This window comes from Bacillus rossius, assembly GCF_032445375.1.
Source record: "Bacillus rossius redtenbacheri isolate Brsri chromosome 4 unlocalized genomic scaffold, Brsri_v3 Brsri_v3_scf4_1, whole genome shotgun sequence".
Lineage (NCBI taxonomy): Eukaryota > Metazoa > Arthropoda > Insecta > Phasmatodea > Bacillidae > Bacillus > Bacillus rossius.
In genome coordinates this window covers 22,104,242-22,119,069 of record NW_026962010.1, presented here as the reverse complement: position 1 = coordinate 22,119,069, position 14,828 = coordinate 22,104,242, and the positions used below count along the sequence as shown (strand labels likewise).

The following is a 14,828-nucleotide window of genomic DNA, read 5'->3' as shown; positions in this document are numbered from 1 at the left end:
AACTGATACATCTTATAGTCAAGCTTAATGAAATCCCGGAGTGCCAAGAAGACTGAACATGTATTTGAACGTGAACGTGTTGCAACTACAGGCATCTCGGGTAACGGCAATCTGTCCTGCTACCTCAATTCGAAGCAGCAGGATATGCTCAGTATCACAACGGAAAAAACTCCACCCAACATGCTGATGAACCCTGCAAGGCACCCAGCACAAATGCCTGCCTGGACTAGAGCATGGCACAGCATGTGCTGGGGCGAGAACAGCAATGAGTAAAGAGTGAATAAACACTCAACCGCTGGTTGAAGTTGCTTGTGAATGTATTATTTCAGTAAGTGCTTTAACTATATCATTTTATAACTAATTTTGCAAGTGAATGCTCAGCATGCTGTTCTTATGATGCTATGCCACTACCAATTAGACAACAATCAGCTAACATAGTTGCAAATGCAGCAGTTAGGTATACTTGTCATATGAAAGGAAAAACTGTCATAACTGTTATGTATAAAAATGCACTGTTTTACATTACAACCTAATTAAAAACTTATCATACTTTTTTGTATGATTACATTTCATTTGCAAATCTATCTGAGACAGATTTGCATTTACGCTAACTTATAATGTCAGTGGTTCCTTTCGCAACCTATCTTGAGTAAGGAGAACACAGTTTATATAATGTACTTTAAATCTTTATTTAACAAGTAACTTTTACGACACCGGACACAAAAAAAACTTACAAGAAACTTATGAAATAACAATAAAACACAATTCTCGGACACCACAGCATCTTCTAGTAAACATGCACCATTCCATAGATGAAACTGAAGTCAGCTAAGGAACTTGAAAATTAATAATATGATTTTGGAATACATTAACTAACAAGAAGTTATTGCTATAACTATAACTAATATTAGCTATAACAACTTGCTAATTTTTCCTCAGAGCTTAAATTGCATTTTAAATTCAGTCTATGATTTTTAAAGATAAAGTAAACATAAATACCATTGCATATCTTATGTGGTATTTAAAAGGATAAATTTGATCTAAATTTACAATTTTCAAAACAGTTCAGTAAAATTTCTACTTCTACAATATTCAAACACCACTTAACAAACTTATTACTTTAGATGGTATTAAGAATATTTCTGAAAATTTCTTCTTGGAAGACTATAAAAAACATAAACTATTAGATCAGTGATGACCAAACTCTTTTTAAGGGCCAGATATCATTGTTGAAGCTAATCTGAAGGCCACACAAGTTTTTAATGTTTGAATTATTCTGTATGCAGAGTTACCAAAAAATACATTACCTATGTGGAATTTAATGGAGAAAAAAAAATAATTGTACTAAGAATAGTTTTTAAAATATTTTTAAAATGTCCTTAATTTAAGTATAATTACCATGAAACAACACACACATAGCCAATAAATATATGTAACAAATATATTTATATTATATATAAAATATTTTGTCAATATTTGTGTGAGACTATCATGGTTTAATATCGGTGTCTGCTGAAAACTTATTTTACATATGTGAACAAAAATGGCTAATACATGCCAGTAAACCTGAAATATTTTTTTGTTAAAAAAATGAAATTGTGAAACAATGATACAGGTTGGATATATAAAAGTAGGTTCAACAAGACTGGATACAATAAATTTATTTGAATATATCATGTTTTAAAAACCATTATGAATATGTGTGAGATTCATGTATCTCGTTTAAGATAAATCAAATGCTGAGGGCTACGGTGATTGAGCCATGCCGCCCTACGTAGTGCAGTTGGATGTGCAGGCTTTTGATTCGAGGAGTTCCATTCGAGCCACAGGTAAGGAATGATTGCAAATTTGTGTAGTTTAAATAAGTCAACACTAATCATTTGTGGGTTTTTTTTTCGTTCTGTTAGTACATTTTTCTTTGTTTTCTTTGTTTGTTGACCATATTCCTGTTGTGGAGTATTGTGTGATGTTAAATCCTGACAACAGCAATTTTTTGCTTAATTTGTGTTTTTTGTCATTTGTGTTTTTTTTTTGTAGTTTTCTTCTACAGACGTACATGTGCTAAACAATGGCGTATGTCCAAAAGCTTACATCAAGTCATGCACTCCCATTGCACAAATCTTTCAAAGATAATAAGTCAACACTAAAACAAATTAATGTCAATAAAAAAAATAAGGAATGTAGCTTTGGCTCATTGGAGCTGCACATTAGCATTCCGTCTCCTCATCTTTAGGGACAGGACATTTTTGAAACCACAAAATCCTATCAATTTAATTTAAAATGCAAATAAAAAAGCTTTATTTGTGAAATTACGAAGAAATGAGCTAAAATTTACATTTTAAACCTGAGTTATTCACCCACTCTGGTTGTTAACAGTCGACACATAAACTGTTCAGCAATTTTATGAACACATTTGCAGCACATTTTCTATTAAATAATAAACACTTCTTGGTTTAGTTTTTGAGTCAGTCCTAACGTATGTTTTGTCATAAATAAATGCAACAAGATATCTGCTACTGTGACAAATGAGGAGGTGGATCGATCCTGCCTATCGAAAAATATAATATTTCAATTATCATGTTCACTTCTTTTAATGTCCATGGCAAAAGAGTGACTGTGTTTTCTGTTGTAGTCCATGGACATATATGTTTATTTATTTTTAACTATTACTGGTTCATGTTACATAACAAATACAAATACCTAACAAATGTCTTCTTTGTAACTTTAAAATAAAAATAGTCCATAATCATTCAACAGTCATTACACTGTTCATTAAAAAAGATGGAACATGCTCAGAGAGTAATGTTTCTATCCTGCTGGAGACTAAAGATATCAATTTAATTCATAACATAAATCAGATGTTCAGAGACTCAACTCTACAAAGCTAACATAATGTATGTTTTCTTCTAATCTCCAGCCCTCAATCATTTAATTTAATTATAATACTTTTTTTTAATGTAGCTTTCACAACACAGCACCCCAAACTATACAGCCACTTTCATCTGCCTACAAGTTTAGCTGTGTTGTAAACAATTCTTGTGATTGCCTATTAGTTTGACTTCAATTTCAAGATAACAATCACACTGTGTAAATGCAATTCCAGGAAAGCAAACAGCACTGATGCTCTCACAAAGGCAGCAGGCGTTATGACTGATTATCTCACCTTCCCTAAGTTAATATTAAGTTCATCAGTTCTCTCATGCAAAGAATGGTTTTTTCCTGGCACCCCCACTTCCACACCCTGGCTGGATCTGACTTTCACCTTGCACACATCCTAAGACACCAATCCATAACGTACATTGGGTCAGAAACAGCAAATAACAAAAAAGTAACGAAGCACTCTGCTTTCATTTGAGGCAGGGCCTGATTAACCCTTAGGCTGCAGCCTAGAGCGCAAGGATTGAGGGAGGGGGGAGGGGGCTGAAATAGTGTCTTCGCATGCACTATTAATCTAGCATCATTGCATCTACCCTACATATTTCAACTAGACCGAGACAAAACACTAAAACTAAATGTGCTGTGAACTGGAAAAGCTTGGGACTCCCTGATTTTAACAATAAATTTTGAAATTTTAAAAAGTGTGCGTAAAACAAACACTGACTTGTCACCTGGCGGGGGCGCGTCCTCATAATTAGCCTAGGGCGCCGGGCGGTCAGAACTCTTGATCAGTCGCTGATCTGAATCATGTAACTAGGTGAATGTGCAATCACATCTTTGAAAATGCATTTTTGAAACAATTTGTAATTTTTTTAATGGTCTGTGACTAGTTCACACACTATTTTTTTAAAAGCTTTTTTAATATTTTGCTGAATTTAATATATTTTTTTTTGCTTGTATTTCATGTAATTTCATATTCATAGTTTTGTATTTATTTAATTTAGATTCTATGTTTTGGCAGTTACCTTTTTCTTTGGTATTATTTTGTAAAGTGTGAGTTGGGACGACTGACAGACTTTCTGGAATGATCTTCCAAGTTTTATATGAAAGTATAGTAACTTATAACTTGGTATTTATGAAGTTTTAGACACAGTAGATATTTTCGTAAATAATAATTTTTTTATTGGTGTGTTTATAACTACATGTTTTTATATTAATGTTTTACTAAAGTAATATGTTGAACTTGCATTTGATTGGCGTGGTCAGTGACCTGTGACTCCACAGCACCAAGAGAGGGCAGCGGGGGATGTGAGACTTACAGTCAAGTAGCCGTGGCGATTAGATGTACATGCACGTGTGTACGAGCGAAGTAATGCTTGGACCAGAGTAAGCTTAAGACTGAGGGCCTTTGAATGTAATTTGCGAATTACGTGACACTGTTTGGCTAAGCACTGAATTATGCTACACCACAGCTGTAATGTGGCTCGGGAGTGCTAAAAACATGCAAGGGAGCGGTAAAAAACGGTATCGGCAGTTCGTTACGAGTGACTTTCAAGTGAAGCCTACTTCCTGACTTTGCCTGTGGTCCGAACATACAAGAGCTCGGGTTGCAGCCGTGATTTTGGCTGCCTTGCCAACTACCAGGAGGCTATCACTAATCAACAAAAATTCAAGTAAGTGTCAGCGTGCCCAGCCCTCATGGCCGATTCGAAGATAAACTGTTTCGAACCCAGTGACATCAGGCGTAGTTAAGCTATCACAGAAGAACGAAACACATGATTTGATGCTAGTTGTTTACCAAAGAAAATGCATGCATAATTTACATAAAAGGTACCTTACCCAGCTGAAAAACTTTCTGTACCTTTGTCCCCCCGTCACCCGGTCTACTAAGAGACACATGTTTTTGCAGTAACTGTTGAAATGAATAAATTAATGGCCATTTACCAACAATCATTTACATTTCTTGGCTTCTGGTTGTAGGCCGTGTCAGATAATTGTCTTGCGACGTTTCGGCAGTCATTGCAGCTGTCATCATCAGGTAGACTAAGTCTGGACTTAGTCTACCTGATGATGACAGCTGCAATGACTGCCAAAACGTCGCAAGACAATTATCTGACACGGCATACACGCAGAAGCCAAGAAAATGCAGACAATGGCCGTGAAAGCCTGCAATCTTTATTAAAAATCATTTAGTTGAAAAAGAGGTTGTTTTGAGAGAGTGTTCACAGGATGCTTAGAGATTTTTTAGCGTTTACACAAAAATAAGATTATAAAACATATCATCTGTTTAGTATTTTAAAAATAATTGTATAATACATAGTTTAAGAATTTAAATACAAAAAGTTGGGTATGCTTTCAAACTCAAAGTAATTTCTTACATGCGTAAGATTAATAAACAAAGGTTGGATTGTTATACAAAATAAATTTATTATGTAGGTTGTATATTATATGGTGTTTGCCGAGTTTTTGATAACATGTTTATAAAATTACACCCGCTCAGTCCCTATGTAGAAAAAGTTGTAAGTTTGATGAAACTTAAGATATTTATTAAAAGTTATTTAAAAATCATTTTTGGAAGCCTGCAATTTTTCTTAGATGTTTCTAGCTTAAGATTTAAAAGAGAATATAATTCAAAGGTCAATAAAGTTTTTTGCTCATACACTGAAGGATAAAGTAAAAAACAGATTAAAATAACCATTATGATGAGGAGACGCTGTCCTAGTGTGTGGGGACGTGTGCCGACTGCCCCTTTTGAAAAAGGGGGAGCCACAGGACTAATGGGCATCTTACATCCTAATTGTATGTCACAACACAGCAAAATACAGTGTAAACTCTTTATAATGTCACTCGATTTAACGACAAACTCCTTAAAATGTTGAAATTGCTTGACTTTGGTTCGTTTACCTTGTTTACTATACAATAATACACTCTATATAGCATCACGCTCACACTATTCAACAACAATACGGCATTATAAATCATTAAGCAGTACTTTATAAGTTGCCGAAGTTGAAAAGAACTGCAGCTGTGTACGTTCTTTTGTTTGCTGTTTTGTTGTTGTATTATCTAGCACGTGTTTACTTCGACTGACGTACCAGAGATTCTAAGAAATTTTGTCTTTTGTTTTTGTATGATGAACTTGCACATATTTACCTTGGTCACTAGACTTTTGTCGATTTGTTACACGTTATCATTATCGCAGTTGCTTACAGACTTTCGAACTGTAAACATGGCGAGTTAACGAAAATCTTTGTGTATTGACGAAAAAGTTTTATTAATACGCTCAATAGTGGTGGGAGAAAAGATCAGTGATGTTGGAAGACGGTTTGGATTTAGCCGCTCTACCGTATCTACAATATGGAAAAACAAAGAAAAAATAACAGACTATACGCAACAAGTGTTCTTATTTGTATGAATATTAATGTTTGTGTGTAAAATGTGGACTATATTAGTAAATACATATTATTATAGAATAGTAAAATGATATCTTTTATTTCTCTCCATGTAACGACCACTCTCTATAACGCCGAAAAATGCTCAGTCCGTAAAGTGTCGTTATATAGAGTTTACACTGCATATTGATATCTTAACAGCTATTGTTGATTACAGCTTTTCTGTAATTTCTTTGATGGTTTAAACAAGTATGTGGACATGACAGAACTCTCACACATACAAAATATACATTTGAAAATAATTTTCACATTTACCTGTAAATAGAAAAATACCAATACACCAATAAAAGGATACGTCCAGAACAGCACGTATGTCTACAGAGCTTGGTTAAGTAAAAGAAAATGGAATACTGATTGGAAACTAAAAATAAAACATCGCAAGCAAAGTGATTGAAAGACAGCCAGTACTGACTGAGGCATCGTTACGGCCACATTTCGGCAACATGTGGAATGCAACATTGTTGCGGAGCCACAAGTGTCACATTGGTTCCACACATATCGCACGGCGCAAGCGAGTGTGTCCAACATGTCACTCTTTCCACGAATCGCCTGCTGAAGCCGAGCTTCCTACCCTGGTCGGGAGCAGCGACGGGAAGGCGACATCCAGTGCTCCAAGGAAAAGACGGTAGCTTTTAGTGAGTAATACAGGCAGTTACCAATACTGTGGGATGTTCAGCTCCCATAATACCAAATAATAATTCAAAACTTAACGCAGTTTAAGAAATGGCGGCTTAGTTTAGCTGTGAAGCAGCTGTAATTAAAAAAATACATATAAATATATGTATAATTTTACTGGAGAAGAAATTCTTAAGATAAACCTTAATATTTGTAGCTGTCTCTAGTAGTCAGAAACCGCACCATTATCAACAATCTGACTGTTGGTGGTACTAAAAACTCCTAATTGGTTTCAGATTTCCTTATTTATGTCTCACATTTTTCTGTAACAGTGGTATGCAACCTGTGGCCCACATGCAGACTACCATGTGAATTTTTGAAGCCCGCTGCCACTTTTTTTTTCTAAAATAAATTATTCCAACAAAATTGATTTGTAATGAAAAATTAAATTCAATACTTTTATTCATTTAGTTTTAGTATATGATTTTGGACTTACGACCTCCATGCCCAAGAGATACTTAAGTACAGTCAAGCAAGGAAAAGTAACCACAAAAAAGGTTTAAGGGCAGTAAAGGAGTCATTTAAAAATGTATTAAATTTAGAAACAAGGTGGATTATATATTTCCTAAAGAAACAGAATCAGTGATACACTTACAAAAAAGTGCTAAATGGAATGAGAAGTTATTGAGTAATGATGCACCCACTGTTCATGGAGTAAAAAAAACTACGAAAAAGTTTATACTTGATCTCATAGTTCAGCTATTCAAAACCCTAATACCTGGTGTACCTGGTGCCTGAATACTAAATTGTGAACATTTCAGCAGTACAGCTGTGAAAGGATACAAAAAGACCACCAAAGAAACCATTTGTTAACAGTGTTCTCCTGTTGATGAAATATTTTTTCCAATGTGATCCCGCCTTAAAGAGCAGCAACGCCTGTTCAACAAACAAAAAAAAAAGGTAAATATTTTGCAAAATACAGATGTCCCTACATATTTGGTGCAGACAACAATATTAAAAGTGAACCAATGTAAATAATAAATTTATACTGCAATAAAAGTTTCTATTGTGATTCTTTTACATAAAATCTTGATAAGACGATCTGAACTATCCATAGATATTTAATTTAAACATGCACTGAATTCCCAGTAATCCAAACAAGTTAGGGTGAAAAATGTTCAAAAAAATTTGACTTTTTTTATTTAAAAAGAATTTTTGATGTTGTGACCCAATTATTGGTAATTGTTTCTTATTGCGTATCCACATGATTGTATTTTAAAATAAAATATTAAAATAAAGAAAGGAATTCGTTTCATTTGTGATGCAAATCTGTATAATTACCAAAATATTTTTTTCTGAATATATGTACCATAAAACTTGAGGATCATTGTTCCCTGGTGCAATTGTTTTGTGTAACATATCCAACTGTATTAAAACATAAAATATTAAAATAACGTAAGCAGTTAAATAAACAAAATGAAAATATATTTAATTGTGAAAATAAAATTATATAACTTGGATATAAATTGGATACACAATCAGGAACAATTACCCAATTATGCAGAAAACTAGCCTAAAACTATTTTGTTAAGATATTTTAAAGCTAACCTCAAACCTTGAAATATGTAGGCCTAAATAAATTGAGTAAGAATGGTCAGTAAGGTAGAGTCAAATCATAAATTTTCAAATGATATTTCAGCTGAGTCATTTATTATTTAGGTGAAATCACAATAAAATTGATTTCAAGTTAATTTGAATAACTCAAAAAATTATTGTAAAGAAAGATTGGTTAAGTAAGGCCGGGCTATTTCGCAACAGCATGCACACAGCACAGATGCACAGAAGTTGAATGTACACAGATAGCCGCTGCTGCTGTTAGAAAATAGGACATGCACAGAAAAACAGTTCGCAAACGGCACACAGAAAGTTATCAAACTCATAACTTTTATCCGTCCTATGCACTAGCAATCAGCATACACAGATAAACACTACATCAGTGGCATAGCGTATATAGTGATTGTTTTGATATTTGCATTTCAAAGATAACAAATTAAATTAATTCAAATGTAGTCTTTGTTTGGTATTAATTCCTAGTCGTTCAAAACTACATGGTTGTGTGAAATCAAATGCTTGAATTTAGGTGAAATGCAAACATGCAAACACTTGAAAATGAAAATTTTTACAACAATAAAGAACTGCTGTCTGTGTTGTGTGCAAATGTATCTTCGAATTCTCTGCTAGGCATGTGTGACCATGCTATTTTCACGCTGTTTCTGTGTTATTCCGAATTTAGCCTAGATTTAATCAATTCTGGCATCAAATTCTACACTACAAAGATACAATCTCATTTTTGATTCACAATTTTAAGCACTAAATTATATTTTTCTTAAAATTCAAATGTAATTTGTTTTTAAAGTATAAAATTTATCATACCTACTTTGTTATAAAACACAATATTTTTTTATTCAACACTTTGTTTATATTGTAGTTGGCCTTTAACATAGGCCATGAATCGTAAAATCAACCAGCATGTGTGAAGAACTGAAATATGCTGTATTGGTTTCATCAGTGTTTGTGCCATAATGTTTTTCTTTACTATTTAAATTTCTGCTTTTGTTAAAGCTGAGATCACACAAACAAATGTTTGTAAAATTCAGTCTATACATATAAAAATTAATGTTTGTTTGTTTGTTTGCCCCTCATGCATTCCTAAAGCATTCATCCAATTGCATTGAAACTTTGGTGTTTGTGCACACCTGCGAAGATTTCTAAATTAGTACAACCATTTTAGAATCGGTGGCATGAAGTCATTTCAAAAAATCTATGTATTTTATATTGAATCTAATACAAACAGTGACATTTAAGTTCGTGTCTGAGATAAGTGGTGTCAATTGTGAAATTCCAATTGCAGGTCAACATTAGATAATGATATCACTCACATTTTCTTTTCTCTTTACAAGTGAATTTGTAATAGTCTTCACAAAGCATTAGTTTTGCTGTCAAATCAATTATGCCACCCAAACGACAAGTGATTGGTCGATCTACACCTCAAGCACAAAAGAAAGAGGCATCACGAACTTCAGAAACAGACAAGCAACGGGAAGCTGATATTACATGGAAATTTTCAATATGCAGGATGATATGTTTGCAAAGACTACTTTACTCTGAAGTGCCTACATACTAACCATGGAATGCATCAATGAACAAGTTTGCGAAGAACTTTGCAATGGTACTCGGCTTTCAGTGAAAAAGATTAACAATATCACTGATTTTTAATGAAAAATTGAAAAATGTACTGTTGCAGTGTATCCCAATAATTCTGACAGACATGCCATTCAAGTTCAAAAGTTTGCAGTTTCCAGTACAAATTGCATTTGCAGTGACCATCAACAAAGCACCAGGACAATTGCTGCAAGTGTGTGAACTACATTTGGAAAATCCATGCTTCTCACATGGACAGCTGTATGTTGTCTGCTCACCCGTCGGAAAACTTCTGATTTATTTGTGTACGCATCAGACGGAAAAACAAAAAATATTGTGTATTCAAAAGCACTCCAATAAAAAGAGTTACAACAATAACTCTGTCTTTCTTTGAATGGCATTGGAATGCATGCCGGGTACTCGCTAGTTGCTATAAAACTTCAGAAATTATATTCAACTATATTTTACTTTAATGAAGACTAAAAATAACCAGACAATATTATGGCAAAAAATTGTAGGAACTAAGATGGCATCTCGTGATTCCCATCTCTCCCCAAATTCGATGTGACCGATAAACTTTAATCCCACATGCCTTTTTCGAATATTATTATATTGTGTTGGTGACAATGAGATAATGTGTTTGTTTACCTTTCCAGTTTCCTGCAGGATAATTGTTATGTTAATATTAAGGATCATGAAGTATTAAGTAACAGAAACGTATTGTATAAGTATACCCGGAACCAAAACCAAAGATTTCAAAAGTCATTTTTTGGGTCTGTATTTTAAAGGAATCAAAACTAAAACTGAAAAATAGGGAACTGCCCAGGCCTAGCTGTTACGTGATTGTTTAATACTTATATAGTTCTATTTTACAACATGCTGTTGCATTCTTGCAACTATTCAGCTAATCTGAACAAATCTTGGTCCCAATGTTTTAGGATTAGAGGGACTCTATTGTAGATGAAATGGTTTACTTATAATTTTTAATGAAATACAATACATGTAAGAGGCAAGTCTTTTAAAATGCACCAATACCTTACTTAGGGCATCTTCAAATTGTGAAAATTAATTTAGTGTGATGTTAATTTTACTGCCCCAGCCTTGAATAACACGTCTGTAAATTTCAGTTAGCAATAAATTGCCACAGGCAAAAAAAAAAGTCAGACATGATGCCACAAAGTCTGCTTCAACTCAATAAACTACAAATGTACCGTAACATACAGTTAGCTATATGAGGAGGGAAGATATGCACGTGCAGGTCTGACTACGTTATTGGCTGTTGTACAAACATCAGCTATGGCAAATTCAGTTGCAGCTATTGAGTGTAAAGGACCGTTGTCACCCGGCCACAGACCGGGCCGTGATGAACTTCAGTCTAGCCAGTGGCAGGTAACTCGCACGCACAAACACAAAGCAACATCTGCCCAATTCGTCTGCCGGTAACTGTACGTGCGCAAGCACCTGCAGTTGGAATCATGGCTTCCAAGTGAGAGCGTAATTCCTCGTGTTCAAGTATTTGAGAAAAAACTAGAAGTATTACGGCGTGCAGAATGTCATGAATACCATACTTATGTTGGTCACACTTTTAGTTTTAAGCAAGTCAACTGTGCGCACAATTGTACGAAATAAGGACTCTATCAAACATTTATATAAGTCTGATGCTGTTGGTTGTACTAGCAGGAATATATTTGATATTAGACACCAGAACAGAAATGAAGAGATGATTCATATGGAAAAGAATGTTAAAATGACTGCTGCAATGAAAAAAAAAAAATCACAGGCCTGCCTGGATTGATGTGAACCAAGCGGTGATAAGCAAAAGAGCATTTTAATTTCTGAAAAATTTAAATGTAAATATCCGAACAGGGTACGTGACGTGAGTTGAAGGTCACGCCCGGACGGGCAAGCCAACCAGCCGACTGACAATAAGCACATAATCACCTATCTCCCATTACACAGTGTCATATTTGTCATACTAAGTATTCAATGGTAAGCTTATACTAAATATAAATGGTGTGACATATTTATCATTGAGTGTTATTCTATATATTTATATTAGGTAAATATTTCCCTACACATTTTGGAACACGTTAAGTAAATTTATTAGCCTTGCTATTTATGGAGACTAATGCTTCAGAACACGTGATTTTGAATAACGAGCATTTTTAGGAATGCATTAGTCGCTCTAAGTGAGGGATTGGTGTAATGTATGAAAATTGCTGCTTTTACTAGTGTTACAACCTCTTTCCAAATGAAATAGCAGTTTAAGTGTTTGAAACGAAAGCTATTTTAATTTAATTCTTTAATAAGGATTTTTATTTTATCAGAATTACTTTCCAAATTAAATAAGACTTTTTTATTACAACTAATTAAATTTCTTACTGTTTCCTTTTGTAATAGTTTTTAAAAAGGTTGTGTAGTAGTTTCAAATAGGTGTTTTTCAGTTGTTATTTAAAACCAACAGAGACAAGGCAAAAAAGATAACATGAGCTGCTAGCTTGTGAAATACACCTCTTATAATTATTTGCCATGTAACAGTCAACTGTAGCCGATTCAAATTGTTCCTACCCAACCAATAGATATGCACCTAACATTTCCTTGACACTGTTGCTGCTGGCTGCAGTATCCTAAAACTGTATGGACTTCAATTCACAAGAGAAAAGATTAACAAGTATCAGCATGTGTTGGTGCAAAGTATTGAGAAATGTTCTTTAGATTTTTCTTCGACTACGATTACTGGATGAAGGATTGGAAAACAGAATGGTACAACTGACCAAGTCACATACGCAGTCAGTTAGACTTGGATTCACACCCTACCTTCTCAAAAGAGGGTCTACACAACTGAAACTCACATACTTAAGCATGTGATCTGAAGTGGTTTCGGTGGAAATGTTACGAAACCAGAGATGCAGCAGTTATAACATCAGGCCTCAGCTAACAAAGAATGAAGTCGTGACGGTGCCTGGTTAAACAAAGATTACACGTACTTCAAAACTTTAAAAAAAAAAAAAATAAAAAAATTGGATGTGTGCCCATTAATGGCTTTAGAGTGAAACTTCACACTTTAATTAATCCACTGGAACGATAAAACAAAATATTCAATAACTGACTTGAACGATAAGAATAAACAACAACATAATAAATATGTATATGTCAACTAATACACTATATTCATGAATAAAAACAATGTGTAAAAATAAAAGCAATACCACAGAAACCCCCAGTTTTAAAAACCTAACTGACTTAAAAACAACCATAAAATCTTGTCCCTACCAATAGGGTACATCTAGGTGATGACTCATTAGAAAGTAACTAAAAGTGCAATGCCCAGGATAAAGGTGCACAATAGTGATGAAAGGGAAAGTGTCAGGGTACAAATAAACTAGACAGTCCAAAAAAAGAATTTTTTCAGGTGTTCTATTGACCAAGTTTGTTGCAATTGTAAGCCTCGAGTAAGAACTTCCATCGTGCACTTTACTGTTTAGTTTTATCACTCAATTAAAATACTGAATATATTGTTTTATTGTTCAAGTTGATCAATGAAGTGTGAACTTTCACTTCTAAAACGTGTGGTGGCCATGCACACATGTTAGTGTGTTCAAAAACATACATATTAACATCAAAAAATAAAGACAAACAATTGTGCATGCCTATACAAATCTTAAAAAATTTAATATAATTTTAAAAGAGAAAACTCTTTGTCATTTTCATCACAAGGAAAACTGCAGCGTAGCTTCAATTCACTAATGCTGGCCCAAGAGTGTGGAGTGGGGTGCTTAATATTCCCACTAGTTCCTAAATTACATGTCCTGATTCCGCCGTCATTCTGCCTTGCCACCACGCAGGCAGGAGAGCAGACAGGACACGTACCCACAGTTCGACGACGGCAAACACGTAGAACCCGAAGCCGAGGAAGCCAGTGAGCCCCAGGAGGCCTGCCGTGCTTCCGCTGAGCGCTGCCATCGACGTCCTGCAGTACTCCACGACAGCCGCGTTGTTCCTCACCGCCGCCTCGCTGTACGCCACAATCTCTGCACACACACACGGTTCCAGCCCCCTGGCCGTGAGCTGGTTCAAGCACGGCCACAGTAGCTCACCTGTCACCATTCATGCACTGCACAGATATCCATTAGGTAGTAACTGAACAACAGTTTCAGGAAACAGCTAAGTATTGAAAAAGAATTTGTTAGTGTAAGCTAGGCATATCCATAATTTTTAGTTACTTTCCTAAAGGGTTGGCTGATTTAAACCAAAATGGTTTTAAAGTGGTTTTTATCTTGATTAGTATATTATATTTTGTTCCTGTGAATCACAAGATACATTAATGACCAAACTTTTGTTATTAGAGAGGAATTAGACCTTTCATTAAAAAAATTAAGATATTCTATTTAAATATGTACATTATTTAAAAAAAAACATTTAGTTTTTCAAACCATGTTTTAAATCAGCCAACCCTGGAGGAAAGTAACTAAAAACTATGCATATTGTTACGACACGCACAGGCGGCCGGCCTCAATCCAACGCCAGCGTTAACAAGTGGTGGCAGCAGTAACCTTGTGGTCAACAGGATCAGAAACGCATGCCTTGTCGAGAGGCCGGCCCGGCCACTGTTGCGAAAAGAAGGGGTAGGAATAAGGAAAAAAAGATTGTCAACAAGGACACAGACCTGAGGTTCAAATACAG

At 34.7% G+C, this 14,828-nt stretch overlaps 1 protein-coding gene across 1 annotated transcript in view; it reads right to left on the bottom strand.

The window, feature by feature from the left end:
• Positions 1-664: 664 nt before the first annotated feature.
• Positions 665-14,828, bottom strand: part of LOC134541582 (ER membrane protein complex subunit 6) — a 33,016-nt gene continuing 18,852 nt past the window's right edge. Inside the window, exons 2-5 of the mRNA XM_063385108.1 lie at positions 14,016-14,176; positions 7,788-7,880; positions 6,625-6,644; positions 665-818 (exon numbers count right to left, since the gene is read on the bottom strand). Of these exons, the coding sequence (XP_063241178.1) occupies positions 788-818; positions 6,625-6,644; positions 7,788-7,880; positions 14,016-14,176 (305 nt within the window). The 3' untranslated portion in view covers positions 665-787. The remainder of the gene's footprint in view (positions 819-6,624; positions 6,645-7,787; positions 7,881-14,015; positions 14,177-14,828) is intronic.